General features: G+C 46.0%; 1 protein-coding gene across 3 annotated transcripts in view; it reads right to left on the bottom strand.

Moving 5' to 3' along the window:
- LOC137532218 (zona pellucida sperm-binding protein 3-like) overlaps positions 1-18,710 on the bottom strand; it is a 60,241-nt gene that overhangs the window by 3,255 nt on the left and 38,276 nt on the right. For 2 of the 3 annotated variants that reach the window (XM_068252470.1, XM_068252469.1), the window contains exons 2-6: positions 11,903-12,021; positions 11,659-11,762; positions 8,876-9,053; positions 5,344-5,461; positions 930-1,021 (exon numbers count right to left, since the gene is read on the bottom strand). In XM_068252470.1, the coding sequence (XP_068108571.1) occupies positions 930-1,021; positions 5,344-5,461; positions 8,876-9,053; positions 11,659-11,762; positions 11,903-12,021 (611 nt within the window). Of the gene's footprint in view, positions 1-929; positions 1,022-5,343; positions 5,462-8,875; positions 9,054-11,658; positions 11,763-11,902; positions 12,022-14,168; positions 14,836-18,710 lie in introns of those variants that run through there. The other variant, XM_068252468.1, reaches the window with a different exon arrangement.

Here is an 18,710-nt window from a genome sequence, read left to right as displayed (position 1 = left end):
AAGGTAGGGTGGAGCTCCACCTGAGCAGGAGATGCGTGCGCAGCCTGCGATCTGCTAGCCCCATAGACAGCCATGGAGCAGTCCTGGGGCTGCTCATGCCAATTGGCGTGGAGCAGGCAAGTAGTTTAAAAAGAAATATGGCAGCCTCCACATCCCTCTAAGGCTACCTTTAGCAGCTATATTTAGCAGCATGCAATAAGATTCCACTGACTGGGTGTTGGACAGTAAAGACACCCACAAGACAGATGTTAGTTGAACTGTAGAAAGTTAAATAGTCTGACCTCCTAGTGATGTTAAGACTAGGCCTTTTAGCCATGTGGGATCCTCTGAGCATTCTGGAGACTAGCTATTTCTACTGGCTTTGAAACACAAGCCTTCTCTAGAGCTGCACCTGACAGCAGTAAATATCAACTGGAAAAATCAGATTGTAGATCAGATCTTATGCTGGGAATACATGGTTTGAGCCATTTAGATGGCTCGATGGACGACATGTCAGAACTCCTGCTTGATCATTTTTCACTGCTCGAATGATCAGTTATTCTAAGTGGCATAAAAAGGTTTGCCTACGAGAGCAGAAGCAGCCATGTATAGGAGTTGTGTGCTCAGTTCAGTCTCCACACTGCAATCAGGAATTCAGCGCAGGACCACCACTAGGAAAATAGATTTTCTATTGGTGGCGCTTGTCTTGCACTTGACTGATTAAACAATTTGCATAAACTTGATATTAACATCCCATTGACCATCCCCAGTTATAGACCAGATGCTGACCAACTGGAGTGCATAATGTGTTGCACACAAGATACAGGACTACAGGTATGTGCACTTGATAGTTCATGAAGTTCCACCATAGACTGCCTTTGCACAAGTATTCAGATTCCTGTATAGTGCAGCAGTTTTACCCAGTGAGCTACAGTGTTATAATAGCTTACGTGTTACTGCTTTTGCTGAAGGAGCAGGCCTTGTTTGTTGGGTCTGGAGCTTGGGTGAGTGGCACAGCCTTCAGAGTGCAGAAGATATAAACCTAGAATAAAAATGGTGAGAGATGGTTGATGTGTCAGTTCCAACATGCAAGTGGGCCAATCTGAAAGTGCATTTGAATACGCAACTTGCATTAAAGCCCTTCTGAACTAAAGACAACCTGATGAGAAACTCTAGACCGATTCCAACAATACTATGAACTATGGAGTGTCTCTGCTGAATGACTGATGTACCCATACACTGAACTAGAAGTTCAAAAACTGTCCGCTACCCAAGTTTTATGGTCTACGATTAGCGAGTCAGGCTAAAGATTGGAGAGAATGTCGGAGACCTGGAATGTTACTTGGTCAGGAGTCACTCTTTAGGGGTTGCCCAGATTTATTGTATTTATAAAGCGCTAACATTATGCAGTGCTGGACAATAGGGACACATATTTAGGGGTGACATACAGCGAAATGACAATACCTGAATACAAGACCAGATCATGCAGCACAAGGTAATGCTTAGTCAGTCACTGGAGGGGGGGGGGGGGGGGGGGGGGGGAGCATGGAAATTAGGCAAGTTAGGTTCACTCAGATGCCTAGCCTAGATGGTCCTTTGGGTTCACAGTAATGGAGGTGCATGATCAGGTTGGACACAGGAGGAGGACCCTGCCCAAAGGCTTTCAATGTAAAGGGAGAGGTAGGGACACGAGAGGTAGGAGACCAGAGTTCAGCTGTAGGTTTAGAGCACGTGAGGGGTAGTAGGCCAGAGTGAAAAAGGTGAGTTTTGAGGGCTTTCTTGAAGATGTTGGAGGGGGCTGCCCTAATGGGTGGAGGTAGGGAGTTCCATAGTGTTGGAGCAGCTCTTGAGAAGTCCTGGAGGCGTGCATGGGACTGGGTGATGTAGGGGGTGGTTAGGCGAAGTTCTTTGGAAAAGCGGACTGAGCGGCTAGGTGTGTACCTCTGACCTACAAATCTGTCCACAAAACCTGTCCAAAAAACCTGTCCAACCTACAGTTCCGATCTTACTCGGACAGCATCTTGAATCTGATTCTGGACTGGATAGGAAGCCAGTGGAGGGATTTTAAGGAGGGGATTCGCCATGGTGGAGCGATGGGAGCAGTGGATAATTCTGGCTGCCGCATTCATGATGGACTGCAGTGGGGCTGTTCGGGTCATAGGGAGACCAGACAGCAGGGCATTGCAGTAGTCAAGGCAGGAAATTATGAGGGCATGGATGAGGAGTTTGGTGGTGGCAGAGGTCAGGAAAGGGCGAATCTTACAGATGTGACGAAGGTGGAAGTTGCAGGACTTTGTAAGGTTTTGATTGTGGGGAGTGAAGGAGAGAGTGAAGGAGAGTGCGGAGTCCAGGGTGACACCCAGACAGCGGGCTTGAGAGTTAGGGTGAATGGTAGTGTGGTTAACAGTGACATGCACATCTGGGAGGTTTATGGATGTCCGGGGTGGGAAGATCATAAATTCCGTTTTGTCAAGGTTTAGTTTCAGGAACCTAGAAGACATCCAGGAGGAGATGACTGACGGACAGGAGAAGACCTTGTCCATGGTAGTGGTGGATATGTCAGGGGTATGGAGGTAGATCTGGGTGTCATCTGCATACAGATAGTTAAAACCCATGGAGGAGATAACCTTGCCAATGGAGGATGTGTATAGGGTGAACAGTAGGGGGCCAAGGACCGAACCTTGGGGGGGGGACTCCCACCGAGAGGTGGTTGGGGGTGGACGAGGACTCATTGAAGGCGGTCATGAAGGAGCGGTTTCAGAGGTAGGATGAAAGCCAGGACAGGGCAAGATCATGAATGCCCATGGACTGGAGGAGTAGGGGATGATCTACTGTGTCAAAAGCTGCTGAAAGGTCGAGGAAGAGAATTGAGTATATGCAGAAACACTTGACAGCCTGTTTAAAAAAAAAACAAAACAAAAAAAAAAAAAAACAATGGGCTGTGTCACAGGAGCCCTAGTGGCTGACCGCACTTAGCCTTCTAAACGGTGCCAGCGCACAGATCGTGCTAACTCTGGTCGCAGTCAATGCGCAGGAACCGTTAAGAATTAGCCGCAGACAACTCAGAAGGGAGCCTGTGAGACACGGGTAATTACAACGTCACCTACTGGTTCAGAGTAAACTGCCACCACCGCGGTTACCATGGGACCGTGGAGCCCACTAACTGACTGACTAGTCCTGCGAATAAAACGGTTAAACACACGGTATTCTGTCTAGCCAACAACAAACAAACAGTAGCGTATCTTCAGAGACCTGGGATCAGTTCTGCGTGTGCTGATAAGCAGGGTAGCGGACAGTGAATGACTTGGAGAAAGTCGTTTATTCACGCAATATAAATAATTAATATATACAGACAATTATTAAAATCACAATTAAGACAGTAATAGCCAGTATAAAAAAATAAAAGGGAGAAAAATACTTAGTTCCTGGAAAGATGTCCTTTGTGGGAAAACAGAGTTCTGGGTTTCAATTTGAGTTCAGAGCTCAGACCAGGTGGATGCCAGCATATCCTCAAGCTGGCATCTGATGATTTCAAGATGTTTCAGTGTGGAGGACACTGAGTTTGGGTCCTCTGCCATTCTTATGCCCCTGCTTCAGTAGGAGGGAGTGAGGGCGGGGAGCCATACACCCCCTTAGAAGATGAGATGAGCCCTCCCCTTGTCCTGGGGGCTAGAAATCATATCTACTCATATATGGGCTCTATCTCACAGAACCGTACAGGTCAGGGCAGATTTATTAACATTTTCAGGTCTGTCTCGATTTACCCAGCGCCCTGATACCAGACATGAGGGGTGGGACCCCTGTGGTATCATCAGGGCATTTTCAAACTGCCTAACTGGCAGTCCTTACCTCAGAATGTTCTGAAACTTCCTCAGAACCAGCACCGGGGCTCATGCTACACTTCCCCCACGTTTGGCGAAGCTGCCATCTCAGGAACCCCAGAAATATGACAGATCTGGGAAGTTATGGATTATGCTATGAGACTCAGGTTTATTCAGGATGTGTTCTAGCTGCTAACAGCTGACTTCCCTTTGATCTTTACCAGTGAGCAAGGTGTCAAGACCTCCCGGAGATTTGTAGCCTGCCTGCACCTAGGCATCCTGATCACCCCTTGGTTAATTAACATCTACATGAGATCAGCTAGGTGTCACCTTATATCTGATGGATGGGCCATCCGCACAGCTTGAAGCCAGGGACTCTCTGGGCCCAGGCTCATTAGCATATCAAAAGAGCCATCCAGCCTTTAGGGTGGTGCTCTCTCTGCTAAGAAAAGGACTTCAGCTCCCCCTACACACTCAACCCAGATTGTATCGATTTGAAGCGCAATCGATGCAGGGAATTGAGTGCGATCGCTTTTTCTTCACGGGCGGTTACAGGACGCGCCTGCGGCCCCGCAACCGTCCGTGACAGGCTGGCTCTAGGGGGCGTAGCAATAGCCATGGCAACTGCTATGGGGCCCTGGAGCAGAGGGGGCCCAGGTTGTACTTAGTGTGTTCACTATTAGCTTTCCTTAGTTCCCCCTCTGACTACGGTATGTCTGTTAGCCCAAGGACAATACAGTGTACACTGCACAAGAATCTCAGTTGCCCAATCAACTCATATCCATAGGGAAGGAGCAGGTGGCATTGCTCAAGACTGCCTAGTTCTGAGGGCCCCCATCAAAATTTTGCTATGAGGGCCCATAATCCTAGTTATGCCACTGGCTCATATTAGTGCAGTACCTGCAGGCAGAAAAATAAGCTTGCATTTCCCATTGACACTCAGCTGTGTTCTGGACAAAAGTTGCCCCCCCCCCCCCCCCCAATGTTCACACACTGTGCCCACCTGCTGCCATCCCAAGGAGTGAAGTAGTTGGGGCACCCTTACAGCTCTAAGCCCCCTGCAGTTATGCCCTTGCTTAAGGTGCATACATGTCTGATTTTATGCCCAATTGTTCAAAATGGACATTTGAACAACTTGTCATTGTACAAGGAGTCTGGATGACAAAACATTTGAAATGCCAGTCTACATGTTTGACTGGTCAATGTACTTGGTAGAATATACTAGATCTTGTTTGAAAGTCTATTCGTGGCAAACAAGTCATTTGTACACATGTATGGACGTACTGTCGTTTGAATGACAGTCCATGGATCTTCCAAGCAGATCAGTCAAAAACTGCTGCTATCAGTGTAACGAGTGTTCATACACATGCCAAACTGTTCAAATGACTGAACAACAAGTTGTTCAGAAATAGATGCATGTATGTACCTTTAGCGGTGTACTTATGTCTTAAGGCACCCCTTTACCTGGAAGTAGGAATTCACATTGCCCATCTCCATTAATGGTTGACAGTTTTAGTATACCATGCATGATGATTTTACTCACAGTATAGTCCAGAGCACCAATAAATTGGAATGAGTCTATCAAGAACTGCAAGCGATTGGGCTGTGGTCTTGACACAAATGTTGAAGCAGAGTCCTCCAGCTTGCTGTCTACCAGGCATCTGTAGAGAAGATTGAAACACTTAAACCAGCCACCAGTGCCATCATGCTGGCTACACACCATTTTGTTTTTCCACTCAATAGATGAGTTTTGATAGTCATGTTTGATATTAGATTTTTTTTTACTGCTCGATTTCCCATAGAAGTGAATGGAAAGGTAAGATAAATGGGCAGAAGATAAGCCAAGCTAATCGAGTGGAAAAATGTATTGTGTGTATCCAGCATTAGATCTATGGGTAAAACCAATGAGCGCCTGATATAATGGTATTTATTTTGCGCAGTAGTGATCAGGAAATAATCCCATTAGTTGAGAGGTTTGAAGATATGGGTTTAAAAAAACTTCAGTCTGATTGTGAATTCAACCACTACAAAGGTTTCAGGCAATCAATTCCCTTTACAGCTAGTCATGCTGAAAGGAAGGGAGGGGGGGGGGGGGGGGGGTCCTGGAACTAGCATGCATTATACAGATTCACTTCCTAACTGTCCCTCTGAGCTCATTCCCTGCATGCCTTTAGGAATAGATTTTTACTACCAGTGAAAAAAAAAAAAAAAAAATTCAGTGACCAACTACATGTACAATATGCAAGACAGAAGGCAAGTTATACCTAGTATAAACATTGCAACATGACTGGCATCTGCATTCTTTTGCTGAGAAAGAGGGACACTTAAGCCATGCCCCCAGCCACCCACACCTACCATAAATCTTTCACAATTCAAGCCACACTGGTCCTTTCTATTCTCAAATTTTCATATTGACATTTGAAAAATCTATTTAAAGGACAACTGAAGTGATAAAAGATATGGAGGCTACCATATTTTCTTTAATTACAAGTTGCCTGGCAGCCCTGCTGATCTATTTGGCTGCAGTAATGTCAGACAACCACCAGAAACAAGCATGCAGCTTATGTCAGATCTGACAGTGTCAAGCATCTGATTGTTACGTGCTTCAGGATGTATGGCTAAAAGTATTGGAGGCAGAGGATCAGCAGTATAGCCAGGTCACTAGTATTGTTTAAGAGGAAATATGGCAGCTTCCCTATCCCTCGATAGGAACAATGACTGGGTCCCCAAAGAGGGACAGTTGGGAAGCTATGCTCTAGCCCACCCACAATTTACAAATTCAGCTTAAAGGTTGAAAACTGCTAATCCCATTGTTGCTAGTTCCAAGAATCCAGTCTGAAGTAGGGATGCCAGGGAGGTGCAAAAAAAAACCCAAATTTATGATACATGAATACCTTGTGAAATTTGACTGGCCCAATTTTGAACTGCATAAATGTGCTTGGGGAAAGGCACCTTGGGAAGTTGCACCTCCTCACTGACCATCCCTTGTCTGAAGTAGGTTAGGACTGGAGACACTGCTGGTTATAAAGTCCATTTTTAGTACAAGAGAAGTTAACTGCATAATATAAAGGCGGCCAGAATGTTCTGGTGCAGCACCTTGTGTTACATCATGGGCACTTTAAGTGATACTGTTGGGGGGGGTGTTGGGGAAAATGAGTTGAAGTTACCTGGGGCTTCTAATGGTTCCCCGCAGGCATCCCGTGCACGATTCTCTGGCCCCACCTCTGGTTCACTTCTGGAATTTCAGACTTTAAAGTCTGAAAACCACTGTGCCTTTGTTGCCGTGTCCTCTTCCCCTGATGTCACCAGGAGTGCATGGCGCAGGCACAGACCATACTGGGCCTGCACAGTACACTCCTGGTGACAGTGGGAGTGAGGACACAGCAATGCAGGTGCAGTGGTTTTCAGACTTTAAAGTCTGAAATTACAGAAGTGAGCCAGAGGTGGGGCCGGAGTATTAGAGTGGCTGCGCAGGCACAGGATGTCTGTGGGGGACCATTAGAAGCCCCAGGCAAGTTCAACTCATTTTCCCCCTGACCCCCCTACAGTGTCCCTTTAAATCCAATGTCTCTTTACCCAAGCTGTAAAGTAACCATGCAGTGAAGAGTGATATGAAGGCCACCTTTAAAATAAGGTGCCAAAATACCAACATGATCATATTCTCAATTATGTGATCAGTGGCTAAATGTTTAAAGAGAACCCGAGGTGTGTTTAAAGAATGTTAACTGCATACAGAGGCTGGATCTGCCTATACAGCCCAGCCTCTGTTGCTATCCCAAACCCCACTAAGGTCCCCCTGCACTCTGCAATCCCTCATAAATCACAGCCGTGCTGTGCGGCTGTGTTTACATCTGTAGTGTCAGTCTCAGCTGCTCCCCCGCCTCCTGCATAGCTCCGGTCCCTGCCCCTATCCCTTCCCTCCAATCAGCAGGGAGGAAAGGGATGCAGGCGGGGACTGGAGTTCTGCAGGAGGCGGGGAGAGCAGCAGACTGATACTATAGAGATTAACACAGCCAGCTCTGACAAGCTGTTTGTCAGCAGCGTGGCTGTGATTTATGAGGGATTGCAGAGTGCAGGGGGACCTTTGGGGGGGTTTGGGATAGCAACAGAGGCTGGGCTGTATAGGCAGATCCAGCCTCTGTATGCAGATAATATTCTTCAAACCCACCTCGGGTTCTCTTTAACAGCTGTTACAAATACTAATGTATGCATATTAATGTTCGCTTTCTCATATATAAAACTGTACTATTGCCCGTTATTGGTGGTAATGTTTACTTTAAACCAATGAAAATAGAAATATAAAAAAAAGGTGCCAACTGCCAATTCCACTGATCCCATGTCAAATACTTTTCAGTTACTGACCCACAACCAGTATCAGGTGCTGTGATTTAATTCTGGCCAAGTTATGCTCAGTACGCAATGCCGTTTTCTGTCAGCTTGGTGGTCCAAATAGAAACAGGTCTGATAGCCAATTGCTCCTTTATATAAGTGATCAGAAGACAAATGGAAAATCAGATTGGACCTGTTGGGAAATAGATTTGATGGAAAGTTGCATCAACCCATCAATCTGATGGAAAATTACAGTGTGTACAAAAATGTGGCTAGTGTTTAGTACCGTACGAAGCATTAGCCACATTTTCAAGTTTGATTCAGACACTATTATGCAGCCAAAATATCTTATCTGCACGACTGCCAGGCTATTGGCATTTGAAGAGCAATTATGGCAGCCTCCATATCCCCATCACTAAAGCAAATAATGGAGGTTTTGCCATTAGGGATAGTATGTGGTGCTTTTTGAACACTGCTACTCATGAACAGCTTGAAGCCTTTTTCCAAATGCAGCATGTATTTCAAACAGTTATGCTGAGTTGAAACATGCAAAAGTACAAGTCAAAACTCCATGCAAAGAAACAGAACATTCGAGTTTTGCACATCTCAAGTGTGGTCTGCAGAATGCATTGTGTGGTACTTCACAGGATTGTTATTTATTGAAGCAATATGTGTTCTAAATGAGTTGGGCTCAAAGGAATCTCCCCCCCCCCCCCCCCAAAAAAAAAAAAATCCCACACACTTACCCGTTATAGGCAATGAGGTCATACTGTGGGGTGGAGTTGGGGTCATCAGATGTCACTGCTCTACAGCTGTCCACAGAAACCCTCATTGGCAGGTGGTTCTGGACGTCAACAGAAGCTTCAATGTGGAAGGAATCGCCAAGAGAGAAGAATATAGAGTCTCTTGTTTGGCTCCAGTCCTCTGCAAGGAACCAAACAACCTCATTTTAGTAGGAACTCCCTAGATAAGAGGCCCTCAAGTCTTATGGCTACCTCTGGGCCTCTTGACTGTAGTCATTAAAGGGCAACTGAAGTGAGGTATATGGATGCTGCCATATTTCTTTTTAAACAATGCCAGTTGCCTGGCAGCCTGTTGGTCTATTTGGCTGAGAAGTGTCTGAATCACCAGAAACAAGCATGCAGTTAATCTTGTCAGATCTGACAGTGTCAGAAACACCTGATCTGCTGCATGCTTGTTCCAGGGCTAAAAGTATTAGAGGCAGAGGATCAGCAGGCTAGCCAGGCAACTGGCATTGCTTAAAAGGAAATTGGCATGGCAGCCTCCATATACCTCTCACTACAGTTCTTCAATAAAGGACAACTATAAAGGCTATGGAGGCTGCCATATGCATTTTAAATAATATCAGTTGCCTGGCAATCCTGCCTTCAAGCATGTAGCATCAGGTGTTTGACATTGTCAGATCTTACAAGATTAACTGCATGCTTGTTTATGGCTTTCAGACACGACTGCAGCCAAATAGCCCAGCAGGGCAACTGGTATCGTTTAAGAGGAAATATGGCAGCCTCCATATCCCTCATTGCAGTTTTCTTCAGCCACAACTCAAGTACCATGTGACTAAAAGCAGAAGCTAGGAGAAGCAGTGGCAGAGATGGCCGTGAGGAACCACCTATGTTTTCCAAACTATTACAGGAATAATAAGTCTACCCATGTACTGGCTGATGAGATATTTACAGTTTTCAGCTTTGATTCTATGAACATCTCCTACCCATACAGAGATATGAAGGTTTAGCCAATAGTCTCTAGAGATCCAGACTAGGATCAGTCAAATTTTGGGCTACAAGCTACACATATGTTATGCATTTTGAAGGCATGACCTGACCTGCTGAAGAGACTTATATTCTGGGTATGTGATTAAACACCTGAGCAGAGTTGGGATATGGAGGCTGCCATATTTCCTTAACCTCCATATCCCTCACAGGTGTCCTTAAAGCGGAACCAAACTTTATTAAAAATATTTAATTGCACCACTCTGACACATACTAAGATAAATAAACACTCCTTCAAGCCTATGAGCATTTCAGTGCATGCTTTTCACCCTTCTCTTTCCATAACTAGGGGTATACTGGGGCAGCCATTAGCAATTCCTCCATTGCTAGACACCACCTACTCCACCAGTTTGCTGTATTTTGTCCCGGCAATTTGAATGGAAGGGAGGGGTTCCTCCAATAAATATAAAATATTTTATATTTGTCATCATGCAGCTGAAAAAAAGGCTGCTATTATAATTTAGAAAACAGATTTTAGTTCTGAAATCGTGTATTTTTTAATTTGGGTCAACTTTAAGGCATATAAGGCTTTTGAGAAAAAAAAAGCCTGCAATTGAAAATTTATATCCTTTGCCAAGGTATGTTTCAGGCAACATCAATACAATGATTAGATGTCAAAAAGCCCCTCAGTGACCTGCCAAGATAACCACAGTTGGGAGGACATCTTCTGACCTGCACCTTATCCATAGTCCATAATGAACTGCTCAAAACCCAGTAGCCCCACCTGTACAGTGTTGAAGAGAAACTAGGCAGACCCACAATGTTCAGCCTCTCTTCCCCCCCCCCCCCCCCCCCCCCATGGCTAATCATGTATGTTATGCAACAAGAGAACAAGAGATTCAATGAAATTGTCATGCATCTAACCAAGATGCACCTGATAAACACTGCATAGTGCTAATAAGCCTCCCAAAGGCACAACTGTGTTCATAGCACTAGAGCAGGTGCATTAAGAACTAATGCATCTCACAATACAAATAATGGAAGCAAACCTATGCATTACACATTCAACTTGTTAGGGGACCTTACCCTTTTCCACAAACTGTTAATAGGCAGTGAAATGCCTCAAACTCAACTGCTCAATGCTGCTTGGTAACTGTTTGTTGCTGCATGATAACTGCTTACATCTGCCTGGTAACTGCTTGCTGAGCACACACAGCTCAGTCCGTGGAAAGGAGGCCTTATTGAGAGACATCAGTTCCACGCTGCGAAGCATAGTTGCAGGGACAGCACATGCAGCCTTCTCTCAGGGTCCCCACCCTAACCCAAGTTTAAAATCACCCAACGATTTTGGGAACATGCTAGCAACATTGACTTGTGAGCAGCAGGCCATATAAATGGGAGGGGGTGCGGCATCCCAGGTACTCTCACCGCCTGGGGACGCCACCCAAAACCAATTTTATCAGGTGCATCTTAGATGCATGACCATTTCATTGAATCTTACATAATATTGCTAATCAAGTATGTGCCCAGAGATAGCAACATTCAGCCACTTGGAGGAGTGATAAGGTGTTCATGATATGAACATTTTTTTCAGCTTGCATTGCATGCAGAACTAATGCAGCTTAGAATTAGGGCACTGCTTGATAGTACAGTTCTATACTGCATGCCAATGATGCCAGCAACTCATTGAATATTGCTGCCTAGTGGAAACCATTTTCTCTGCAATGCTGAGAATATAGCCAGACCCTCCCAAACAGAACTTACAGCTGACGCACTCCCCTTTCCCCATATGAACATACCAGTCATCAACCGCAACGAGAAGGACAGTTTCTCTTCTGAGCTCACAGTACTGCTAAATGGCAGCCATGTTGGTTTGATGGCATCGCTGCTGACATTACCATGTCTAGACAAGAGGAAAGAGATTGTTGTATAAAGCCTGTAGTTCTCTAAAATGTAGGGTACATAACATGCAACACCCTGACCCCAAGACAAGTGACTAGTCTTGGGTTCATAGGGGACCTGTCCACCCTGGACAACACTCACCGGGGGTAGTAGCACTGGATGGAGACTGTGGCACTGTTTGTGCGGACGATGGGAGAGTTCCTGGATGCAGATGGTTTATAGGAGAGGCTTGTGGAGTAGATCACATAATTTGCATCCATCTGTGGGGAACCCAAACTTTAGTACGAAATTACCAATTGTCCATCTTTGACCAAATCCTCAGTTTATAAAAGTTTAAAAAAGGAACCCAAGGCGAGACCATATGGAGGCTGCATTATTAATTTCCTTTTAAACACCAGTTGCCTGGCTGTCCTGATCTTTCTGGTCAGTGAATCAGCCACCGGAAACAAGCCTCCAGCAAATCTTGTCAGAAAGATCTGCAAACTTACTCAGGATTTGGCTAAAAGTATTAGAGGCACAAAATACTCAAGACTGCCAGGCAATGTGCATTGATTAAAAGGAATTATGGCAGCCTCCATATGCTTCTCACTTGTCCTAAAAAGCATCATCAACTCATAGCAAAGCCAGTTTGTAAAGAAACAAGCCCCACTTAGAGAACTACCACGGGGGCATAGCAATAGCAGCTGCTATGGGGCCCTGGAGCATAGGGTGCCCAGTGGGTACTTAAAGAGAGTCTGAAGCGAGAATAGATCTCGCTTCAGACCTCATAGCTAGCAGGGGCATGCGTGCTCCTGCTAAAACGCCGCTATAGCGTGGCTTAACGGGGGTCCCTATCCCCCCAAACCCCCTCCGTGCAGCGGGGGAGCGCTTCCTGGTTAGGGCAGGGCTAACCGCCGCAGCCCTGCCCCATGCGCGTCTGTCAGACGCATATCTCCGCCTCTCCCCCGCCCCTCAGTCTTCCTTCACTGAGAGGGGCGGGGGAGAAGCGGCGATGCGCATCTGATAGACGCGACTGGAGGCAGGGCTGCAGCCGTTAGCCCTGCCTCCAGGAAGAAGAAGAATACGAGCGACCATTTTCCGACCAACTTTTGCGGGGGGTGGGTTGGGGGTGAAGGGACCCCCGTTAAGCCGCGGGATAGCGGCGTTTTAGCAGGGGCACACGTGCCCCTGCTATATATAAGACCTGAAGCGAGATTTAGTCTCGCTTCAGTGTCTCATTAACCACCGCCTAACGCCCATAGGCGTCGGCGGGTCGTTAGTAGTATAGCATCGAGCGGCCGTTCCATGCCAGTTCACGGAGACTGCCTCCGTGAACAGTGTGCGAGCCGCCGATCGCGGCTCACACGCATAATGTAAACATGCGGGGAAGGAATCCCCGCTGTTTACATCACACGGCGCTGCTGCGCAGCAGCGCCGTGACGTGGATCAGCGATCCCCGGCCTCTGATTGGCCGGGGATCGCCAGCATCTGATAGGCAGAAGCCTATTCTATCAGGCGCAGGACGGATATCCGTCCTGCGCCGCACAGAGGACATGGGAGAGGGAGGTAAGCGGAGGGAGCCCGGAAAACACTGCAGAGGGGGGCTTTGAGGAGCCCCCCCGCAAATCAAAAGTAGCCGGCGGCGATCAGACCCCCCCCTCGCAGGACATCCCCCTAGTGGGGAAAAAAAGGGGGGGGGGGGGGAGGGGGAAGTCTGATCGCCCTGCCTTTTACCTGATCGGTGCTGCGGGCTGTAGAGCCCACGCAGCACCGATCATTCCAAAATCCCCTGGTCCTTAAGTGGTTAATGTACATACCATGAACCTTTTTGCTTTTCTCCACTGTGCCTTGCGTTGTCTCAGTGCCCATGAACTAAGTGCAGTTTTGGATTGCATGATAATATAAATTACTCATACATCAGTGTTGCTTGCAAATTACATTAAAAAAAAAAAAAAAAAAAAAAGCCATTTTGCATTTCTTCCACAAAAATTTGCAACATTTTCCATGTTTTCACCCAAACAGCAAGTTTAAAAACCAAGTGCCATATTTTGACTAAATAGTAAATTTCAAAAATAGCTGCCATATTCAAAATGTGCTTTGTGCAAAGACATGATTTATAGGAAATAATTTCTCCTCTCCCTATATTAGGCATTACAGAAAGCAAAAACCCTCTAAAACTAAAAATTGTTTAACTTTTTAGGCAAAAATTAAAGCAAAAAACCCACTAGATTATTCTAGCATATTTTCACTTGTCAAAATAAAGTACTTATTTTTGCAAAAACATGATTAGAATGTTCACTCCTTACTTATATTCATAGGGTAGAAGCAGGTGGCAACACTTAAAAGTGCCTCCATCTGAGGACCCCAGAAAAGTTTTTGCTATGGGGCCCCATGATCTCTAGCTACACAACTGGGAAGCATCACTCACCTGAGACTGGCTTCCACAGTCCTGCAGGTTATTCTGGAAGACCACACTTACACCATCTTCAGAGGAGAATTTGCATGGTGGGGTTCCCAAGGTGAGGTCAGCAGCCTTTATTAGTTTTCCAGTCCCATACAGATCTTTCTGGACAGTCACCACCATTTGGGCCTCCTGGCACATCACACTAATGGGGCTGAGAGAGGATATAGACAATTGCCTAGAGAACTCAGGCAAGCCTCTAACAGAGCCCCAGCCAGTTCGGGAGCTTGGCTGCCGCACAGAGTCAGGCTGTTGGCGATACCAAGCCTGAGGGAAGCGTTGGCATGCTGCAAAGCCGCAGGCCAAAAGTATCATAACCAAGCAATCAAATCCCTTCCAAGAACCCATTGTGATTACCAGAGAGACATAAATCCAACAAGCACAGTGCAAGACTTTATACTGGCTGCTAATTCCTCCACCACGCCCTCCCAATTATGGAAACCAGCCCCACCTGTGCTGCTGCTGGATAGGGATGATCAAAGAGATTCAGGTCTCTTTTCCACGAACTGTGGATAGGCAGTGAAATGCCTCTCAAACTCTCACAAATGCTCACTGCTGCCTGGTAACTGCTCACTGCTGCCTGGCAACTGCTTGCTGAGCACACAGCTCAACAGTTTGTGGAAAAGAGGCCTCAAATAACTTTGACGAGATGCAGGATTATGCAAATGTTGTATGCATATGTTTGCATCTTGAAAATGGAACAAATTTCATCTCAGCAGTATTTGATTGGTTCATTTTCAAGCTGCAAAAATGTGCATAATGCTGCACTTAGGCCTCTTTTCCACAAACTGTTGTTAGGCAGTGAAATGCCACTCAAACTCTCACAACTGCTCACTGCTGCCTGGAAACTGCTTGTTCCTGCATGATAACTGCTTATTGCTGCCTGGCAACTGCTTGCGGAGCACCCAGCTCAACAGTTCATGGAAAAGAGGCCTTATTGCTGGAGTTCCATTGCACAGAATTCAATCTCATCTCGTTAGAAAGTTAACCCTTGCTAATTTGATATGCAGACACATGGGCTCTATTCACAATCACACATGCGGTAAGAGATTTTTTACCACTATGGGTATCATTCATAAACAGGCTGTCGGTAGTGCGGGAAAACACCGTTCTTCTCCGCAACCGGTAATTAAGACTTCTGGGTGGCCATTCATAAAGAAGTCTGCCTGTTGCGGAAGAAGTGCGGAGGTTTTCTGGAGGAAGCTGGCGGCAGCGTGGCGGAAGACATGCGGAAACTTAAAAGCTGCCCGATTCCCTCCCTGCGCTGCTCTGTCTGATGCTGCTTGGGAGGTCCCTCCCATTCATTTATATGTATTCCGCCCGCCTATCGCTACTGTCGAGCAAGCGGTATTTTCCTTCCGGATACCGCTTGCTCTAATCTTTATGAATGGATGTGTTTGTTACTTTTTCTAGATTAATCTAGAAAAACTCCGCACAAGGCGGAAATGTATCGCTCTGTCACCTTTTCATGCGGAAAGAGCCTTTATGAATGGGGCTTATGCTGAGTGGTCGGGAAAGTCACCGGTGTTAAGCATTTCCGCATGCGGAAATGCTTTATGAATGATACCCTATATTACCGCCAGTGATAATGGGCTCTATTCATAAAAAACTTGTGGCGTAAATACTCGTAGAGGTAAAATACCGCAGCGGTATTTTACACTTCTGGGTGGTCATTCAAAAAAATCTTGAAAGCTGCGATGCAAGAGCGGAGATCTCCCGCTGAAAGCTGGCGGTAAGCTGTCGGAAGGCATGCGGAAACACTTCAGCCGGCAGAGTCCCTCCGTGCACTGCTCTCTCTGGGAGGTCTGTCCCATTCACTTGTATGTAATCCGCAAAATCAGAGGAAGCGGTATTTCCCATCCACATACCGCTTCCTCTAATCTTTATGAATGGCCATTTTGTTACTTTTTTCTAGATAAATCTAGAAAAACACTGGAGAAGGCGGAAATGTCTCGCTCTGCTGGGGGATTGTAGATTTTCATACGGGAACAGCTTTTATGAATGCCCACTTTGCTAAATGGACGTGAAAATCCGCTGTTTTGAGCGGAAAACTTGCGGTAAGGTTTTATGAATAGAGCCCAATTTCTGCATTTTTTCTCACATTGGGCTCTATTCATAAAACCTTACCGCAAGTTTTCCGCTCAAAAAAGCAGATTTTCACGTCCATTTAGCAAAGTGGGCATTCATAAAAGCTGTTCCCGTATGAAAATCTACAATCCCCCAGCAGAGCGAGAAATTTCCGCCTTCTCCAGTGTTTTTCTAGATTTATCTAGAAAAAAGTAACAAAATGGCCATTCATAAAGATTAGAGGAAGCGGTATGTGGACGGGAAATACCGTTTCCTCTGATTTTGCGGATTACATACAAGTGAATGGGACAGACCTCCCAGAGAGAGCAGTGCACGGAGGGACTCTGCCGGCTGAAGTGTTTCCGCATGCCTTCCGACAGCTTACCGCCAGCTTTCAGCGGGAGATCTCCGCTCTTGCATCGCAGCTTTCAAGATTTTTTTGAATGACCACCCAGAAGTGTAAAATACCGCTGCGGTATTTTACCTCTACGAGTATTTACGCCACAAGTTTTTTATGAATAGAGCCCATTCACTAAAAATGTTCCGCATGTTTCCCGCATGTGGGAATAATGCGTAAAATTTTTGGGGGAAACCTGCGTAATTACATAGTAAACATGCGGAGACCATGCGGAAAAAAAGTGGCATAAAAAAACTTGTCCAAAAAAAATAATGAAAGTTCAGCAAACACGGCACTCAAGGCTCCAGACTCCATTTAAGTCAATGGGAAGCGAAATATATCCCCAAGTACTAGTAGGTGATAAAAAAAATCGGTAGTTAAGTCAGAAATAATGCGCCCCTTTTTGTGTGAAATTAGATTTTTTTGCCGGAACTACCGACTTTTGCGGACTTTTACCGCATTTTTTACGCATGCGGATAATTAATGCGTAAAATTTTACGCATGCGGTAAATGTTCATGCATGCAATTTTGTGAATGTCAAGATGGTCTCATTTCAGTCAGGAATTTACCGCAAGTGCATTTCCGCATGCGGAAAATGATTGTGAATAGAGCCCATTGGACAAAACCTCAAATGCATGCAGAAAAACGCAGGAGCATACAAACGCATGCTTTTACCATCGTGATAGTGTGATCCCCTGCCTTAAGAAAAAGATACAACCCGCACTACTTTCCCGCACAGCGCATGTGATTCCTCATTGAAAATCACTGGCTACTGTAAAAAAAATGATCTGCATTAAAACACAGACTGAGACACATATCGTGTGGAGAAACGTTGGCAAGGGATTGCCTCGCCTCCCCTGGTATACGGCATCTATTCCAATTGTCACCGCAAGTGTATTTACCATGCGACACCTGCATAGCTCCCAACTGTCCCTCTTTCAGAGAGACAGTCCCTCTTTGGGAGCCCTGTGTCCCTCTTTCCTCCTCATTTGTCCTTCTTTCTATGTAAATATATATATTTCTCGACTAAAAAGCGGAAAATTGTATACTTACCTATCGGTAATTTTCCTTTCCTGATGCATCCATGGCAGCACATTGGGTAGTGGCCCCGCCCCCACAACCCCATTGGACGAATGATTATTTAAGTAGCTTTTGCCTGCAGAGAACCCTGCTTTTGTAACTATTGACTCACCGAATGTATCGGGTGGGATCCATGTGCTGCCATGGATGCATCAGGAAAGGAAAATTACCGATAGGTAAGTATACAATTTTCCGCTTTCCTTATGCCTCCATGGCAGCACATTGGGATCTAACTAGAAGAATTAATAAGGGAGGGAACATAGATGCAGTTTTCTATAACAGAAATTTATTTAGCCTTAGCCAAACAAGAGGAGATAACCGCTCTCCCGAACTCCACTGAAGTGGGTGCCGAAACATTAACTCTATAGTGTGTCACAAAAGTATTAATGGAAGCCCAGTTGGCCGCTTGGCAGATCTTCGCAGGTGACACTCGAGCGAACGCTGCCCATGACGCAGAGACACCCCTGGTCGAATGCGCCCTGATCTCCTCCGGTGGCTGCACATTGATAGCCCGGTGTGCCTGCTGAATCGTCCTCACGAGCCAGGAGGATATCGTCCGAGCTGAGGCCGCCTGGCCTTTCCTGTATCCCATTGGGACGATGAATAATCTTTCAGACTTCCTGAACTCCTTTGTCCTTTCTATATAGGCCTTTAGAGACCTCGCCACATCCAAGGTGTGCAACTGTGATGCATCGTCCTCCTGGAACACTGGTAGTGACCACTCTTGATTCAAGTGAAAAGGTGTTGTGACCTTTGGCAAAAACCCGTCCACCGGTCTCAGCTGTACCCGGTCATTAAAGAATACTGTGTAGGGTTCTTCACAGCTTAGGGAATGTAACTCCGAGACCCTACGGGCTGAAGTGATGGCTACCAGGAATACCGACTTCAGGGTAAGACTCCATATAGATGGGCCTTCCACCCGTAGATGGGCCTTCCACCCGTTGATTAAACCGTTTATTACGGCA

Source organism: Hyperolius riggenbachi, chromosome 9 (genome assembly GCF_040937935.1).
Source record: "Hyperolius riggenbachi isolate aHypRig1 chromosome 9, aHypRig1.pri, whole genome shotgun sequence".
NCBI classification, from domain to species: Eukaryota; Metazoa; Chordata; class Amphibia; order Anura; family Hyperoliidae; genus Hyperolius; species Hyperolius riggenbachi.
The sequence above is the reverse complement of the archived record's forward strand: the minus strand, read 5'-3'. Positions and strand labels throughout refer to the sequence as shown.